We start from the raw sequence: 19133 nt of genomic DNA, 5'->3' as shown, positions 1-19133 counted from the left end.
GTAGCTAGCACTTCCCATACTATGTTGAATAAGAGTGGTGAAAGTGGACATCCATGTCTAGTTCTTGTTCTTGGGGGAAATGGTTTCAGTTTTTGCACATTGAATATGATATTGGCTGTAGGCTTGTCATATACGACCTTTATTATATTGAGATAGGATTCCTCTATTCCCACTGTGCTGGCAGTTTTTATCAAAACTGGGTATTGGGCCCTAACTGGTTTGGCTCAGTGGATAGAGTGTCGGCCTGCAGACTCAAGGGTCCCAGGTTCAGTTCTGGTCAAGGGCATGTACCTTGGTTGTGGGCGCATCCCCAGTAGGGAGTGTGCAGGAGGCAGCTGATCGATGTTTCTCTCTCATCAATGTTTCTAACTCTCTATCCCTCTCCCTTCCTCTCTATAAAAAATCAATAAAATATATTTTTAAAAAATGGGTGTTGGATTTTGTCAAATTCTTTTTCTGCATCTATTGATATGATCATGTGACTTTTGTCTTTCAATTTGTTTATGTGATGTATTACATTTATTGATTTGCAAATATGTGTCAGCCTTGCATTCCTGGAATAAATCCCACTTGGTCATGGTGTATGATCTTTTTGATGTCTTTATGGATCAGATTTGCTAATATTTTGTTGAGGATTTTATAGTCTGTACCTTTTGATTCCTGTTTAAAAACCCCTCCCAGCTTTGATATCATTAACATATTCTCTAATATTCTTTTCTAACAGATTAAAGTTTGATTTTTTTATATTTCAGTCTCTAGTTCTCTTTGAATTATTATTATTATTTTTTTTTTGCATTTTCCTGTATTTGTATGTATGTATGTGTCTGGTATTTCTTTCTGAAGAAAGTTTTTCTATTTTTTCTTTTTTTCATTATTTTTAATGAGTTTTAGAGGAATGGAATAAAAAATCTCTACTCAAAAATATTGGCAAACCCTTAGGTAGCACTTAGTAGTGTTATTCTAAATGCCTTATATATAGTAACTCACTTAAATCTTCTCAACAACCTATGAAATGGGTATTATTGTTGTTTTCCTTTTGCATTTGAGGAGACAGATATATAAAGAGGTTGGAATCTTGTCAGTGTGTCCAGAGTGTGTTCTGCACTCTGGACCCATCCTACCTCTGCAGAAATAGTTTTCAAAACCCTGGGGAGGTTGTTTCACTTCCTATGGGCTTGGTGTTTTATGAAGATGGTTTTGTTCCCTTTATTTTTTAAAATGGGATTTCACTAGAGTATATTTAGATACTGGCCCTTCTAATATATAGTCTGATGCTTGATCCTTTTATTAATCTAAAAAGTAAAGTCTTCCATCAGAAAAAAATAAATTTTAATAATATCATCTGAATTACCCCTTCTGACCCTCTTCTGAGAATATTATGTGAAATAGTAGCTTCTAGCCACTGGTTGAGCATTGACCTATGAACCAGGAGGTCATAGTTCGATTCCTGGTCAGGGCACATGTCTAGGTTGCAGATTTAGTCCCCAGTGCAGACTTGCAGGAGTCAGCTGATCAATGATTTCCTCTCATCATTGATGCTTCTATCTCTCTCTCCTTCTCCCTCTCCCTTCCTCTCTGAAATAATATATATATATATATATATATATATATATATATATATATATATATATACACACACACTAGTGACCCAGTGCAAGGATTCATGCACATTGAAAGGAAATTAATTAGAAGATGGTCTGGGACTGGGCAAGACAGGCCAGACACACCTTCGAGCCAACCTCCTGCAGTCTCTCCCTGGCGTCTGTGGAGTGAGCAGGGTCCCACCAGCAGGTGGGGTCTTTCGGCCTGGCTTGTGGGGATCAGGCCGAAATCGGCTCTCTGACATCCCTGGAGGGGTCCCGGAGTGCGAGAGGGCACTCTGCAAAGTTGCTGTCATGCAGGGTGTGGAATGCAAATGCAAGTGTGCAGTAAACCAGATTCAGGGCCAACAGTGCCCCAGCAACAACATAACCTAATGCTGAAGGTAGAATTCTGCAGCCCCAGGAGGAATCGTGCTCCCTCCTCTCTGGTTTTGGGGTGCGTCACCCGAGAACCGCCATTGCCAAGTCACTGCAGCTCGACAGCTCCTGCATTAAGCATCTGCCCCCTGGTGGTCAGCGCACATCATACCATTCGGACTGTTGGACACTTAGCATATTAGCCTTTTATATATATAGATTTTAAAAAAAGAAATAGTAGCTACCAGAGATGTCCTGTCCCTTCTTTTCTTCCCTTGTTTCTGTTTCTCTCTGTCCTTCATCCACCTCTCTCATCTGGGTTTTCTTCACCAGTTTCCTTCAGTATCCCCTCTGTTGTCCATAGTGCAGCTCAGGTGAACTTTCCTGATCAGTCTACTTCTCTCTGTGGCTGTTGATGTAATTTCACAGATGCAACGTTCTCTTAAGTCTTATTGAGATCACCGTTCAGATATTACCTAATTTTCCCCTCCTGTTTCTTGTAGCAAATCTCCTTTACACAGAAACGTTCCCCCTCCTCACTCAGGGCTGCCTTGCGATCAGAGCCTCCAGCATCTCCCAGAACAAGTCTCCGACTTCTCTTTAGCTCTCGCCTGTCTCCTGCGGGCAGCTGTGCTGTGACTTCCCGTGGTGGGGATGGTGAGGGGCAGCGGTAGACTGGAGGCTGTGCCGCTTTGTACAGTTCCGTTCAGGCGGTGGCGGGCATGCTGTGCAGCCCGAGGCCACCCTTGTTACTGGTCGGGGCCGTGTCCTTGCCTCTGATGTGACATGGGCGTGCTCTTGCTCAGTGCAGGGTACTCACACTCCGACCAGGGGTGCCCACAGAGCTCTTGCTCATTTCTTCCTGGAGCCCTGCTGGTTATATGGCTGTTTCTCTGCAAATGCACCTTGGGCAGTGTCTGCATTCCTTTGGCCTCCTGACTTGCCACTTCCAGATGGAGAATGACGTGGTAGTTTGTGTTGTGGCGAAAGGATTCTGTGATCCCTGTTCATACCATTCACATCATCACCTGATGAACTCGGTGTATCACCAGGGCAGACTAGGGGCTGGCTCCCCTCTCTCTGACTGTCCACTGTGCAGGCTCCACTTTTACCGGCCATTCTTCTCCTCACACTGCCCTTGCTCAGGCTAAACCAGCTCTTTGGAGGACACGGGAGACATAAATCTTCTAGACTTTGACCTCCTGCATCCAGCATAGGAGTGACCTGTCACTAGTTCTAACATAATATTCATAAAGTGTGGTTCCCGGTCCTGGGTTATCAGCAGCATCAGCTGAGAACTTGCTAGAAATGCACATGATCAGGCCTCACCTCTGACCTACTAAGGGAGGACTTCCGGTACTGGGACCCGGCAATCTGTGCATCCAGGTGAGTCTGATGTGTTCACGTCTGAGGAGCCTGGCTTGAGCAAAAGCAGAAACTGCCACTGTGCCCTTCTCAGAAGTGTCCCCAGAGACGGCTTTGAAAAGGCTGAAGGCTCCCTGGAGAGTGGGGTGCTCACTGGCAGGCCGCTGGACATAGTTTCCATGGTTACTTTTCATTCAACTCAGTGATTTCCAAACTGATTTGACCATAAATTCTTTATTCCTGTCCAATGCATCTCCTTCCTTTTCTCAGTTCAAAATCTCAGTCCTTGAAGCTCAACACTTCTGAGCTCCAACTTCTCTGCACTTGTTCGTCCGCAGGCGGACTTCTGGCCCAGTGTGCCCACTGGGTCCTGGCTGACGTCTCGGAGAGGAGTCACCATGGTGCGTGGCAGGTCCCAGGGTGAGGTTGCAAGCATATGAGTTGTGGAAAGACTGTGGACTTTGGCCTCAGTTTTTCCATCAATAAAATGGGGAAATAAATAATAATAGACAAGTTATCATGCAGTAGTGATACAAGTGTTAAATAAATAGCATATGTGAAGAATCTTTGTAAATTGCATCATGCTACAACATGTTCATAATTATTGTGCAAAAAATTAAGCTGCATGTCCAGCTGTCCCTCTGCCTGGCACATAGTAGGTGATCAGGAACTGTCAGTTTCCTTTCTGACAGCACAGCCCCAAAGCAGTAGGGCAGAAGTCCCAAGGCCGCTTGTTCCAGCTGACAGATAAAGATGATTGTAAGTAGCACGGGCACCGTTTTATGTTCCAGCTTCCTCCATATTGATTTGTTTATCAAAATTTTTATTTATAAGGAGCACAAAAATAAACCAGCGCAGATTCGGCAGGGTGTACCACAGGTTCTGAATTAATGAGATCCAAATTTATGAGGGTTCTGATTTATTACTTCCTTTCCTTACTCTTCTGTTGTCAGGAGATGGGATAGAGAGAAGTGATTGCATTACAGGACAAGGGTCCCTCTGTCCCTGGGACTTGTAGCACACCCCTTCCCACAGCCCTTCCCTTCCGCCTTCATTCCCTGATGAGGATGAGTTTCTCTAAGTACTACAGTCTGGTTTCTGGGGCTGTGATATGACTTGGGATCTGGGCAGAAGCCTCTTAGTTCAGCTCCAATAATTCTTCTCTTCTATAAAATTCTGGGCTGCAACCCCAGTATTTTATAGCAAGAGAGTTCCTCGTGGAAAGCTGTGTGCCCTGAGGAATGAGACACTTATTCAGAGTGGAGCTGAAGGAAACAGTGGTACTGTTTTCTTATGCTCCTGACACCCTGGGACAGTGGTTGCCAGAGTTGGTCCCTGGGCCCAGCAGCCAGCATCCCCAGGCAACTTGGTCGCAATGCAGAATCTTACGCCCCATCCCAGATGTACTAACCAGAAACTTCGGCAGGGCACCGGTAGTCTGTTTGAACATGCCCTCCTGATTTTTCTGATCCACACTCAGGTTTGAGAACGGTGATGTGGGAGAAGGAAGGGCGAGGGAGCATTAGGGAGCTGGGACCTTACATAGTGGGTGGTTCTGGCACCCACAAGGGTCCCAGCAGATGGTCCTTGAGCCCTTGGGAGCAAACTCACTTAGGCTGTGTCTCCATGGCTCCAGGGCAGCGTTCTCCTTCCCCCTGGCACATGACAGCCACCTAGAAAGCTCCCCAGAAATGCGCTGCCCCAAGCCCAGGCCCCGCCAAATGAATCAGAACCCCAGAGGAGTGTCTAGACAGCCGTGTTGGTAAAAACTTCCAGATGATTCCGACGTGCACCCAAGTTTGAGATCTGCTAATGCACAAGGTGCTCTGCTAAGAAAAAGTATGGTCTTGGTTGCCTTTACACTAGTCACACATCTTTCTATTAGAAATTTATTTTACCTATTTAAATGATAAAAGTTACATACTCGTTATAGGGAAAAAAAACCTTGGGAAATATGGAAACATTGAAAGGAGAGAAGTTGTGTTCCAACTACCTGAAGACAGTTGTCAGTACCAGGTGTATTTTTTTTTAGCCTTTTTCTTTTCAATGCACTGGTGGGAATTTTCTATAGCTTTGTGATTATCCTATATAATAAAAGCCTAATATGCAAATTGTCCCCTCGACTGGGAGTTTGACTGTGAGTTAAACCAAGGGATGGGGCCGGCTGGCCAACTGTGGGAAGGGAGGCCCCAGCCAGCAGCGGCAGGCAGCCAGGGGAAGGGAGGCCCTGGCCGGCAGCCAGCAGCCAGCAGCTGCTAGGGACATTACCCATGCACAAATTTCGTGCACTGGGCCTCTAGTATTTAATATAGGGTGCCCTTTCTTTCCTCACAGTGTCTGCATTTCAAGCATATTGCAAATGTCAGAGCAGAACATTAACTCTCTTGCTCTTTTAATTTCTTCTTCCAGAATCCTAGCCTGCCTCAGTCTTTCCTCACACCACCCAGGTAGATGGATGCACTAGGCTGCGAGGGATAGATCTTGTTGCAGAATTCAGGACAGGCCAGCACAGAACTTTCTCCAGTGTTTCAGGACCCATTCTACTCGCCAGCTTCAGTGATGCTGGGCTTCTCCTAAGCCCCAGGCTGTGTGGTTCCATAGGATGTGCTATGACTCGTAAACATACACATACACAGAGCCATCCCGATCAGACCCCTGCCTCCACACTTTGGGAAGAAAGAAAACAAACGAATAAGGCAAGAAAGAGAAGGAAGGAAGCTGAGGCAAAGGAGAGGATGGTAGGACAAATAGACCGATGTCTGGTGTGCTCAGGCAGAAATGCCGAAACCAAGCCACGTGTCTCTCCACCCACTCTGCTTTCAACTTTCAGTGTGACCTTCCCAGAACGTCTTTATTGCCATATATATATATATATACACGCATATATATATATGTATATATATATGTGTGTATATATATATATATATGCATACTTTGTTGCACAGTAATATATACTGCTATATATAAATATATTTATATTTATGATATATTACTATATATTTATATGATGAAATATATTATATATTTTTATTATATATTATATATTTACATATACATTTGTAAAGTATATGTATGTATTTTTTCTTGACTGCTGCTACCTCTGCCTTAGCCGCTGGCTGGACATTCAGTGCAGCTGCTGCTGGTGAGCTGGTCCTTGTGGTGTCATGGATGCGCAGGTAATTGTGCCCCGTCTTCTTGCAGGACATTATGGGAAGGATGCTTACCGAAGTGGAGGAGCTGATCTCCATAACTTCATCTCATCCGGATTTGTCACATTAGGAAGAGGACACACGAAGGGTACAGTGGAAACCATTTTTTACTAAAATACAGAGGTGGCCTAGGGACCCCCGATCTGAAATGCGAAGATGGTGTGGAGGCCAGAGGCCTGTCGGGACAGGAGAGTGCGGGGTGGTTCCACTGCAGCTTGTTCTGGTGACAGGCGTGGCTCTGACAGGAGTAACTGTAGAGGGCAATGATAGACTTGCAAGAGACATCCACCCCGCTCCACCGTGGTGTGGAGCAGGACACAGAGGCCGATGGCTCCCGGTGGGGGACCGCAGGCGGTGCAGTGGGAAACACTGCCGTGGATGTGGCAGCATTTGCAAAGCATTCGTTGTCTTCTTGGCTATTATTCCTTCTTTTTTTCAAAGCCACATTTTATAACCTGTTGTCCATGCTCTGTACCGTGGGTTTCGAAGCCAGCATGCATGTTGAGTCGCCACGTCCTCAGTGTGTCTCTGTAAACTCTCTATGGCGCGCACACCACGGTGGAGGTTCCAGACCTTCAAGCCGCAAGATGACAGCTAATGTAGCCTTTCTGCCAAGCTGCTTTAGGACCTCGCTGGCAGCTTGCAGAGCATCTGTGCGGGGTCCGGCTCCTCGATTCTGTCTTTCGTTTAAGCCGAGTCCTGCTAGTGTTGTGAGCATTCTGTCACTCCAAGAGTACCTTCCCCACACCTGTGCACTGTTACAGATCAACTGTGAGCTTGCCGTAGGGATGGCGTATCCCTGTCTCCCTCTGAAATATGTGTCTGTGTTAAGTGTGAGTGAACCAGGACTTTGCAATATTTTCTTACATTCCATGCACCTACTTTTTAAATTCCCTCTGTGATGTCTGTTCCTCCTGTAGAGAAAATAATCTGTATCTGTGTATGTATTTTCTGTTGTGTCTATTTGTGTCTAAATAAAGTTTATTGAGGATACGGGTGGCATTCGTGGCTAATAAGAATTGCAGAATCAAATTGGGACCAGCTGGCTCCGGAAGCGGAAAGGGGCTGCACAGTTAACCAGTGAGAGACACAATCCTGGTCGTCCTATATCAACTCAAACCTGGGCTGGCCCCCCGCCATGCCATCTCCTTTGTGATAATCATCTGCCACTGTGACACAAATCACTCCAACAGGTAGCATTTTAAAAGAATAACAAACATTTGTTAGCGCACATAGTTCCTGCGGTTCAGGGATTTGGGAGCAGCTGAGCCGGATGCTCCTGCCTTGGGGTCTCATGAGGTTGCAGTCGGGGTTTCTGAACTGCAGTGGTTTCCCACCCTTCCCCCTACTCCTTGTAGGTGGTCCACCCTGAAACACCAATCAAACAATTGGACTCATGTTATATATACTTATGGCTTTGGGTTCACACGTTCGTTCAACAAATATTTCATGAGGCTTGCATGGGCTAAGCAGTCTTCAGTGGTAAACCAAATAGAATCTGTCCTGATGGAGCTTATCATCCATTGGGGGAAGCAGGCAAAATTAGTTCCTGATGACAAGAGCGGGGAGGCAGGGACTTGTGAGGCGGGAAGCCACAGGGGTCAGAGAAGGCCTCTCAGATGAGGTAGTGATGAGCAGAGAGCGGCATCCCAGGCAAAGGCGACAGGGAGGCCCTGAGGTAGAAGCTTTCTCGTGGCGTCAGGAAGTAGGAGGGAGGCCAGTGTGAGCAGCAAGGGTCCAAGAGGCGGAGAGGAGGAGATGGGACCAGAGCCACAGGGGAGCGGATCATGCATTTCTCAGGCTGTGGACATAAGCCTGCTTTCCAGTTAACTGGACCTCCGTCAGAGCAACATAAAGCTCATTGTCTATGGCTACCTGTCCGCTAGGTCACTGTCACCTAGGGGTGACATCCAGGGGGCTTACCCTGCCCGTGTGTGGAGGCTTTGCTGTGGCTACTATCATCTCCCCATCTTACCTTGGCCTTCCCCTGCCCATCTGTGCATGCATGGCCTGAACTCCCTGTGTCCATTGCTTGTCCATGACCTCTACCAGGTCTTCTCCATTCTCTGCCACCCTAAGTCCTCTGAAACCGCCTCTTCCCAGGAATGTACCTTTCATGTATTTTCCTACTTAGATAGTAGCCAAAGTTTCATGAGCAAAGAGACGTGGGGTGGGGGGGTGTCCAGGGTTAGAGGGGGCAGCTTTGGAAATGAGGATTCTCTTCTAATGTCAGGGCCTCCTTAGTCCCCATGCAACCTAGAGCTCTGGAAAAGGCCCAAGCTCCATTCTCCCTTCATTCACAGCCAACCAAGCTCAACTCTGAGCAGCACCTGGAAGCACACCCACCCCATGTAAATACCCCTGGGGAGGGACCACTCAGAGACCTGGAACCCAGCACCTGTCTCCATCGTGGGAGTTTAATTCTCTTCCATTCCATTTCTTCCTTTCCTTATTCTTTTCTCTCAATTCCAGTCGCCGCCTTTTTCTGGTCCCTCTTCCTTTATTCCTTTTTTTTTCCTTCTTTTTTCCTACATTTGCCTAAGGCCTTATGGTGACACATGACCATTGTGTAGACCCCGTATAACTCTCAGAACTAATGGGGTAGCCAACACATGCTCTTGAAGTTAATACCATTGCCCCACCAACCCACCTCACGGAATTTAACGTGCATTTCGAATGGGACTGATTTTCTGAGAACTGAGCATGGGTGCTCCCTGTTCTAAATGGCATTGGTGGCCTTCATTGGGAGCTGGGATGTTCCGTCACATGGGCCCCAGAGGCATTACAGAGACAGGCGTGCGCTCCACCTTCAGTGAGGACTCCTCCAACCTCAGAGAACTGCAGTCATCCCCATGTTCCAGGTGAAAAACTGAAACCCAGGTGGGTGAGTTCACTGGCCAGGCCAGCATCCAACAGTTAGCTCTGTTCCCTTCCAAATTCCGGAGACTGCGTCCCAGCCCCGGGGATTGTGCCTCCTGACAGCGGGAGGAGCCGAGGCGGAGCCTGGGCTGTGGCTCAGTGGAACCACACATTGGGGAGCGCAGTGACCGATGGCTGCCTTCATCAGAGGTACATTTTACAAGACAGGACGTGATGAAAGGAGGCGGACCAAGAAGTAGAGCACCAGCACCCTATCTGTGGGGCCTCTCCCTTCAGAAAGGAGGCGCATGCCCCTCTAATAGTTTCTCAGGGTCTGTCTACACTGCAGAGGCCCTAGTCTACTTAGGCAGTGTGGTCAAAATCTTTCAGGCAGGTGGTGTTTTTCCTTGGGTCTGGTAGAAAGAGCCAGAAGTCTCTTTCCAGAAGCCCTTCAACATCAACAGTGCTAACCACAGTGACCCCCCTAGTGAGTCCCAGCAAGCACGCCCATGCTCACTGCAGCTGTCCTCTGCACGCAGCTTGCAGTGGCTGTGATGTGCTGGGTTCCGTACGTGCTGGGTTCTGCTCGCCTTCTGGCATTTTTCCCTGTTCACTGGGTCCTTTTCACCATCCCAGGGGCCAGAGAGAGGGGTGTGTCTATGTATGAGAAAAAGGGAAAGAGGGGATGTGTCTACGTATGAGAGAGAAGGGAAAAGGGATCCCAAAGCCTTTGCTAAAAGGCAGGAGCTCCAAAGTGGTTGCCCCTTTGTAGAAGGCACACGCCGTGGCCCATGTAGGCATTCGTTTCCTGTGAGCATCTGCTCTGTGCCAGCCACTGTTCCAGGCGCTGAGGACACAGCAGACAGTAGGAGGTCATAGAAGTCAAGCAAGAAGCATGTTGGGCTGGAGTTGAGAACTGTGGAGCAACATGAGGCGGGGAAATGGAGGGAGGGTTTGCAGTTTTTAAAAGAGCATCCAGAAGACTTTAGGAAAAGGTGACATTTGAGCAAAGTCAAAGGCGGTGAAGGATGGAGTCAGCTGAATTTCTGGGAAGGGTCTCCCAGGCCGAGGGGCCAGGGATGCAGTGCCCACCTAGCTTGCATGGGGACAGCTGCGAGACTGGAGCAGCGGAGCTGAGAGAGCAGTGGGCTGAGGTCAGAGTGTGGCCTCTGGGGCCATTTAAGGATCTGGTTTCCACTCTGGGCCACAGGACACACAAAATGTTTTTCACCTGAGGCATTAAACAGATGGAAGACTGTGGGAGGGATGGGGTTTAGGCAGAAGTTGAAGACGAGGTCAATTCACTCTGGCTTCATATTAAGTTTTAGATGCTTATTAATAATCTACATGGAAACGTCAAGTTCAGGGAGATGTCCTAGCTGGAATATAAATGTGGGAGTTATGGGGCATGAAGCCAGGAGACTGGGCGACATTAGCGAGGGAGGGAGTGTCACTTTCCAGGTAAACAGAGGCTTGAGAAGGGAGCCCCTGGCACCTTAACATGGCGAAGTTGGGGCGATGAGGAGGGACCTACAGACGGGACTGCGGGTGAGAAAAGCATGGCAGCGTGGAGCCTTGGAAATGAAGTGGAAAACACACAAGTGTTTCCAAGGGAGAGAGTGAGCAATTGTACGCCGTAGAGAGGCTCAGTGAGATGAGCCAGCAGTGACCTCTGGGTGTAACCTGGAGGTCATTGGTGACCTTGGCAAGAGCTGTTGTGGGTGGAAGTGCAACAGTCTGCCTGGCTGAGGCAGGAGAGAATGGGGGATGTCTGGGGTGCGCTTCTACATGGTCTGGGCAAACTGAGTAGTGGGGAGGGGTGCTCACTGTGCCAGCCTCTCTATTGGGGGGTATTTTGAAATGTTCATAATAAAAAGTATAAAAAAATGAGAGTGGAAGAAGAGGGATAGGGGACTGCAGGTACAGGCTTTAGAGTTTTAATGTAAAGGAGAGTAGAGAATGAAGGCAGTGGCTGGAAGGGAGTGTGATGGAAAAGGAGATGTGTTTGTTTGTTGTTAAGATGGGAGAAATCACAGTATATCTGTATGCACAGGGATGACCCAGGAAAGAAGGGAAAAGTGAGCATGCCCTTTCTCCAGCCCCATTGCTAGTCCCAAGCCCGTGCACCCCCGGGCGTATGCTCCCCTCCCACGGCCAGTTGTCTGGGCACTGCCATGGCCCCATGTGGTACAGGGTTCGAAATCAGGTTTTCTCTTCTAGAGAGGAAAGAACCAGTGCGTGGGCTTCCACAGAAGTGCAGGCTGCCGCCCCCACGAGGTATCTGAGCAAGACTCGCAGACCATCCTATGGATATAGCAAGGAGACCCGGAGCCATTTGGCTAAAGAAACCCAGCTTAGATATTTTCACACTCTGGGGAACCAAGAAGTGGGTTTGACTAAACCAAGGTGTTTAAAGGCTGGACTCCAGGTAAAATGCAGAACCCAGAGGTGTCCGATCTCCATGGCAACAGTGAGCTGGGAAGCAAGAGAAGGAAGGCTGGGCCTGGCTTGCTTGATCTTGGCCTCTGAGAAGCCGAACCACCCAAACTGCTGGGAGCATTCTTTCCTGTGCCCTTTCCATAGGCCAGGGGAGGGCAGGGGGCCGTGAGAATCAAGCAGAGAGCTCGTGGGTTCTGGGCTGAGGGCACCCAAGGTGTAAGGCCTGCTGGTCTGCATATGTGGGGCGGCTCCCTTCGTCGCCTCTGTGCCCACTCACTCCTGATTAATGGCTAAATCTCGAGAACAAGGCATGACTCCGTGTGCTCAGCGTTACTCAGCGGTATTTCTCATGCTCCAGGCCAGCACGCACAGGCTGCCCCTCAGCCCTACACGCAGGAACCTATGTGCATCAGTGGGAATTACCTATTTTGTTAGAATTGAGTCAAAATCACAAGGTGTCTTACTGGTTAGAATGGATTGCAGCAGAAGCAAAACCAGGTCTGCATTACTGTTAAGTCCGATGCTTACCCAGTGAATCCCTTTCTCTACGTAACTGCTGTTCAAACAAAATAAAAGGAAATAAGTCAAAAGAAAACCCAGTGTGATACCTTTGAGAGCTTCAACATTGGATACTTATATTTGTAATCGCAACAATTTTGCTTAAAGGCAGCTGTTCTACAAAAACCCCTTTCCCAGGTCAACCTTCCTAATAGGAACACCCATGACCTCTCGGGAAGCAGCAAGGGCGCTGGCCCAGGACCCTGTCTCCGCCTATATTAGTGGTGGCAGCAGTTAAACCTCACAGCTCGATCTGAGGAGCGTGGCGCTCTGGGCTCACTTCCTAAGCCACCCGAGAGCCCACCTCCAAGCTAGGACCACCCGATGTTTCATTGGGAGACCACCCGAGGCACCCAGGAAGATGGTCCACAAGTTTTCCACACCTTCTCATGGCAGTGCTTGGGTTGAAATGGCACACTGATGGGTGATGTGGTACCTAAGCCATCAGCCACTCTCACTACCTGGCTGAATGGTAACACAGAGCAACGTGCCCATCCATCAGGCCATTTGCTGAGTGTTGGACCATGCATGTCCCAGTTTAATGCTAGTTTGTGGGCCTGCTGCCCTCGGCCCATGGAGGGTGCTGGCACGGACCACTGGGACAGTCTGCTAGGCCGGTGTATGGAGAGGGGAGCTGGTACAGGGCAGAGGAGAAGGGTCAGGAGGCACTGTAAGTCTCCTTGCCTTGGGAAGTTTCAACTTTTACCCAAAAGTTTGAAAACTTTTAGGGATGTTCTAAAAATAGGAGTAAGCCAGGTACACGTAGACCTCCCCTAGGCTCCAGCAGTGCGGCAGAGAGAAGTCGTTTTGGTTGCTGAGATCAGGAAACATCCCTCCTCAGCTTCTGCCAGCCCGACTCCTCCTCTGCTCAGGTGGGAGTGGGAAGCATGCAGGAAGCCTTCAGCACCATGTCACGGGGTCTCTCTAATCCTCCTGGCGAGGGGAGAGGATCAAGTTGGTCTCCCAGAGGCTGGCTGGCCCCGCCAGAGGTCGAGCACTCGGAGCTGTGCTCTTCTCGTTCTCCAGTTGCTCACTGGTGCAGGGGCTGAGCTGTCTCCTGCCATGACCCCTGGCTCAAGTTGGCCCCTGGGGAGGTTTGTGGCCAGTACAGTCTCTTCCTGGCATTGTTCTTGGCATTGACCAGTCATCCAAGTTGGGAATCTCCCCTTCCCATGAGCCAGCCCTTGGCATTGCTTCCCTCATTCTCTGCTGCTCACTGCCAAGTCTCAGAAACCCTGACAGCTAAGCTTCTGCGCTGTCAAGTCCGGGAAGGTGGTGGGAATGCCGTCGCTATGCCAGCCTAGTCTGTGGCCAGGAGAAGACGGTCTCTCCATCAGCAGTTGCCAGGATTTCATGGTGACCTAGAAGTGGGACAGAATACTGATATTCTCAGGTTCTTGGGGCTCCAGTGCCTGGAACACAACCATAGAATTCTGAGTCTCTGCTTTGTGGAGATGATGTAGCAGAATCAAGAAATCCAGGTCCTTCCTGCCTGGAGACATGCCTCAGCCTCAGCCTTACCCGCCTCCAAATAGTGATGCTGACCTCCCTTCCTCACTCGGTGGTTGGAGAAGAGGAAAAAGGGTGAGAAGAGGGGCCCTTGGAAACAGACATGCTCGCTCACTCCTGGCTCTACTACTCGCTAGCTGTGCGACCTTGACCTCTGTGACATTTATCTATAAAATAATGTAGTAGTAACACCTACTCGCAGGGCTAGCATGAAACTGTGTAAGGTAATGCACCAGAGCACCAAGCACTCAGGCAGGGGCAGCTCTTCCTGTCATTCACAGCTCCCGAGAGCTGTAGAACCGCATACTCAGGGTGACACTGGGCCCGCAGCGTGGGCATCCCGGAAACCAGTGAGACACGGAGGCTCTTGGGCCCCAACCTGACCCAGCAGAAGTAGAATCTGCATTTTCACAAGAGCTTCAGGTGACTCGTATGCACATTACAGTTTGTACAATCAGCTATAGAAGAATTTTGCTTTAAGTGTGGTTCCTCGGTGGTCTTCAGGGTCACTTCCATTTCTGAGATTCATTTGCCATGAAGCCTCCTTTGACATGTAGCTGAGGAGGGAAGAAATCATTTGAGGAGGAATACTGAGCCCTGGCGTGTGATACAAGCAGACCCTCTAAGACTCCAGTGGCCCGTCCCAGGTGTCAGAATCATGGAATCTTGTCTGTTTCAATAAAACTGAAGTATTTGTTGAGCGAAGACAAGTGAGACAGTGGCTGCCTTTAAGAAGCCAGGTGGCATGGTTCCTGACAAGTAAATGGGAAGTTCCATGAAGTAGATCCTGAGAACAGCCAGGGGTCCTAAAGGAGAGAACCTTGCCTCTGAGTGGTGGGGCCCTGAATGGCCTCCGACAGGAGACAGGATCAAGAGGGTTCCTGCAGCAAGAAAGAGTGTGACGAGCCAAGAGAGTCCATGTGGGCATTTCAGAAGGGGTGCCTCCTGCACAAAGATGTGGAAGTAGAAATGCCCGTGTGATGGGGGCATCAAATGCCTGTGGGAGGTGCAGGAAAGTGATGGGGCCTCAGGACCCCTGTAAGGGGCAGCAGGAGCTGACAAGGTGAGTTGGAGGTAGTGTCCTGAATCCTCCCAGGCACACAGTAGGGGCAGAGTTCAAAATCCTAGTTGACTGCCATCTTTGTACTCTTCTGCTTTTAAGAATAAAACTGACACATGAAAAGCTGGTCTCTATATAAGGCTAACTCCATGGGCAGAGGTTGACATAGCCAACGTATGGTCAACTTCCGGTATCTGTTCCCCCCACCAAGGTATCCTCCCTCGCAGGAATCCTGTGGAGCTCAGGCTGCAGAGCTGAAGGGAGTTGAGTGGACTCGTGGGTTCAGTGCTGAGCTGTGTCCCAGACATGGACTTTCTGACTTGTGGTATTGATATTGTGTCAGGCCTTGGTTCCCTTGTATAAATCAGAGCATCGAAAGTGAATAAGACCTTTTGTTCTCTAATATTCTGGGGTTGTTTCAGGATAAGACACCTAAATGCAGAGCTACAGAAAAGAATGAGGCAGGCAGCTTTTCTCACACTGGAAGGCTTTGAATTCAACACCCCCATGTGTTCTGAGAGTGGCCTGCTCTGCTCACACTCTGAGATACTTGCAAGAGGTCCTCCGGGTATGTGTGTAATACTGGAGAGAGGCGATTTTTTCCCGAGGTTAGCAGCAGATTGCTCATAGTTCATACCTGAAGGCCCTTCCACTAGCAATGCATAAGTGTGCGCCTTGGGTTCAGAGAGCCAGGGCTTATGACGTATTCATTACTTGGATAGGATTGATGTTCGATTTTTGTTCTCTTCATCTGGGTCCCAGTGAATCATTTTGGTTTTAACCCTGGGGAAGTAATTTGGGGAAGCATAATAATTTTCTGGTTTTTGTTTTTAACTAAGAGCAATTGAGTGCAGATGCCTGATCTCTGAATCTATTCAACTGAAATAGAGGGGGTTGTGGCATGGATGCCAGCTATGCCCAGATCGGATCTTGACTAATTTGACAGAAGCTTATATTCAGGCTAATGAAGGTGTGGGTCCCTCAGCAGATGGCACCCCTAGCAACTTAAGTGCTCAAGTAGAACCTTACATGCTGTCCTTAACATCTTTCTTTCCCTCACCACCCACATCCAAGATAGCTACCATTCCATTCCATTCTCTTGACCTTGCCCACTGCTTGCCCCCTTCTTAGCCAGTCTCACAATCCACAACTCTCTCCCATCCCATCTAGACGACTTGCAAAGACCTCTTACAAAGAGTTTCATCCTTGCTTCCAACATCCTGTCCCTTACTGAGCAGCCAGAATGGTCCAACTTATTCTAACTTAATTTAACCTGACTGAATCCAGTTTACCTAATCTGACCTAAAGCTAAGATCTATTGTCACCTCTGCTTTATTAAACCTCAGAGGCTCTCTACTGGAGCCAGAGTCTTAAATATGAACCCTCAGTCTTTGGAATGGAGCTCACCCATCATAGAAATACTAGCTGAGTTCAAACTCGTAAATAATAACCTGTGCATACTCTCCTTCCCTTACCTGCTTGGCTGTTGACATGAGTCAGGAGCAAAGCAGATATGTGGCATGCAAGGTCTTTCCCATCTGGTCCCTGCTTACTGCCGGAGCCTCTTAGGATACGGTTCTCCTTGGTCAATGCACTCTGGCCAAAATTGGTTTGCTTTCTATGCTACCCTTCTTAGGAACTTGGCACAAGCTGTTTCTTCTGTCTGGAATGTTCTCCTTTGTCCTTAACGTACCAATCTACTCATTGTTCAGGTCCTGATTTGAATTTCCCTTGTTTGAATAAGTCTGTTTTGCCCTTCGTGTGGAAATTGGGTCTTCCATTGTGTTTTCTAATTGCACCCTTACTATATATTTTCCCATATTCTTCAAAAAAATATTTGTAATTTGTGTGGTTTCTTGCCTGATATCTGTCTTTGCCTCTAGCTATGTGAGCAGGGACCACGTCTGAGTATACTTACCACTGTGTTCCTTGTGGCTGGCACAGTCTTCAGTGGGTGTTTGTGAATGAATGAATGAATTGAAGAAGTAACACTAAACTTGGAGTCAAGAAACTTGACAAGTTGTTGCAGTTGAATGTGGTCCTGGTAAGATTGCTTCACCTCTCTGGGTTTATATCTCCCTCCCTATAAACTTTTCTACAAGGTGCTCCCTAGTCCTGATGCTCCAGGACATAAGTATGTGTGAATACACAAGGTCAGAGATGGTGTAGGCAGTTTTCCTGTTCTTTCCAGTCATCTCCAGAGCTTTGTTTTTTATTTCACGGTACTCTTTATGGTTCCACTCATATGCATTTTAAGCACACACATAAAAATACAATATATTCGCCATTCTGTATCTTGCTTTTTTAAAGCTAATATAGCTTGGAGATTATTCAATATCTGCAGCAATAGATCTAGCTCAATTATTTTCCCCCAATGGTTGCTAAATAATTACTCCTATTATACCATCATTTATATAATCAATATTAGGCCCACCGCTTGCTTTCTTTTTATTACTTTATATTTTGTAGTGTATATTTGGTCTCCAGAGGTGCTGGATTTTTTAAATATGTTTTTATTGATTTCAGAGGGGAAGGGAGAGGGAGAGAGAGATAGAAACATCAATGATAAGAGAGAATCATTGACCAACTGCCTCTTGCACACCCCTTACTGGGGATCGAGCCTGCAGTCAGGGCATGTGCCCTTGACAGCAATTGAACCCGGGACCCTTCAGTCCACAGGCCGACATTCTATCCACTGAGACAAACTAGCTAGGGCTATTACTTTATATCTCTCAAATGTTTTTTATTGAGAAATAATCTCAGACTTACGTAAGTTATAAAAATAGTACAAAAATTCCTGTATACCTTTCAAATTCTTCAAATTTTAACATTTCATTACATTTGTTTTATCATCGTCTCTCTTTGTCTCTCTCTATGTGTGTGTGTTTACATGTTATATGTATATGTAAACATACATATGTACATTTTATTTTTTTCTAAAAACCATATAATTGCTTTTTTAATATTTTAGAATAAGTTGCAGATATGATGGCCCTTTACCCCTAAATACTTAAGTGTGTATTTCATAATATCAAGGTCATTCTCTTACGTATTCTCAGTGTGATTATCAAAATCAGAAAATTAACATTGGAAAAATACCATTACCTAAATTTTTATTCAAATGCATCACTAATGTCCTTTATAGCAAAAGGAAAATGCTTTTATTGGCTCAGGTTCATATGGTCTTAGGTTTATTTCTAAGTATTTGATCATCACGGTTGCTATTTTTAATTGGGGTTTCTTTACCATTATGACCATTGACTGGTTATGTTTGTGTATACAAAGGCCATTGACTTCTGTGTGTTAATTATATATCTTGCTGTCATCATTGACGTTCCAGGTACACTATCATATCATATACAGATAGAGGTTGTTTTGCTTCTTCTTTACCTTTGTGCTTTTAATTGGTTTCTCTTGTCTGATTGCATTGGCTTAATACTACTAGTGCTATGTTCAATAGTAACAGAGATAGCGGGCATCTTCATCCTTTTTCTGATGTTAGTGAAAATGCTCTATAGCTTTCTCATTACTGTCTTTAAGACCAAAGTAGATAGGTAGGTAGGTAGGTAGATAGATAGATAGATAGACAGACAGGTGGAAAGATATGTAGATATATGTTTATTCTGATAATTCGCATTAAAAAAGTATCCCTCATTTCATATTTTCTTGAGTTTTATAAAAATCAGGAATGAGTATTGAATTTTGTCAAATGCTTTTTTGGTATCTATGGAGATAATCAATGATTTTTTTTCCTTGGATCTATTAATATTGTAATATTAATGGCTATCCTAACATTGACTCAAGTTTGCATTCCTGAAATAAATCTCACTTGGTCATGTTGTATTCAGTTTTTAATATGGTATTAGATTACATTGGTTAATGTTTCCTTTAGTATTTTGTATCAATAGTCTCTTTCTTGTGCTATTGCTCTCATGTTTAATATCCATGTTACACTTGTTTTACTAAAGAAATTGGGAATTTTCTTCATTTTCAATGCTCTGGAAGCATGTATTCAACATTGGGTTTATCTGTTCTTTCAAGACTTGAAATAATTCTCCTATAAAATCATCATAGCTTAATGATTTTGGAGGCTAGTTTATTAATAACTTTCACTACAAGATATGTATTTTTTGCTATTTAATTTTTAAAATTTTGTATTTAAGTTTGTTGTATGGT

General features: G+C 46.6%; 1 protein-coding gene across 2 annotated transcripts in view; it reads left to right on the top strand.

Annotated features, from left to right (window-relative positions):
• Positions 1–19133, top strand: part of SHISA6 (shisa family member 6) — a 294154-nt gene that overhangs the window by 140695 nt on the left and 134326 nt on the right. The window contains exon 4 of one of the 2 annotated variants that reach the window (XM_059668600.1): positions 6525–6620. The exons of the other annotated variant lie outside the window; for it this stretch is intronic. Within the exon in view, the coding sequence (XP_059524583.1) occupies positions 6525–6620 (96 nt within the window). The remainder of the gene's footprint in view (positions 1–6524; positions 6621–19133) is intronic. 2 annotated transcript variants of the gene reach the window in all.

The sequence above is a fragment of the Myotis daubentonii genome, chromosome 16, assembly GCF_963259705.1.
Source record: "Myotis daubentonii chromosome 16, mMyoDau2.1, whole genome shotgun sequence".
In the NCBI taxonomy this organism is placed as follows: Eukaryota; Metazoa; Chordata; class Mammalia; order Chiroptera; family Vespertilionidae; genus Myotis; species Myotis daubentonii.
Note: the sequence above shows the minus strand (reverse complement) of the source record. Positions and strands in the feature narration are given on the sequence as shown.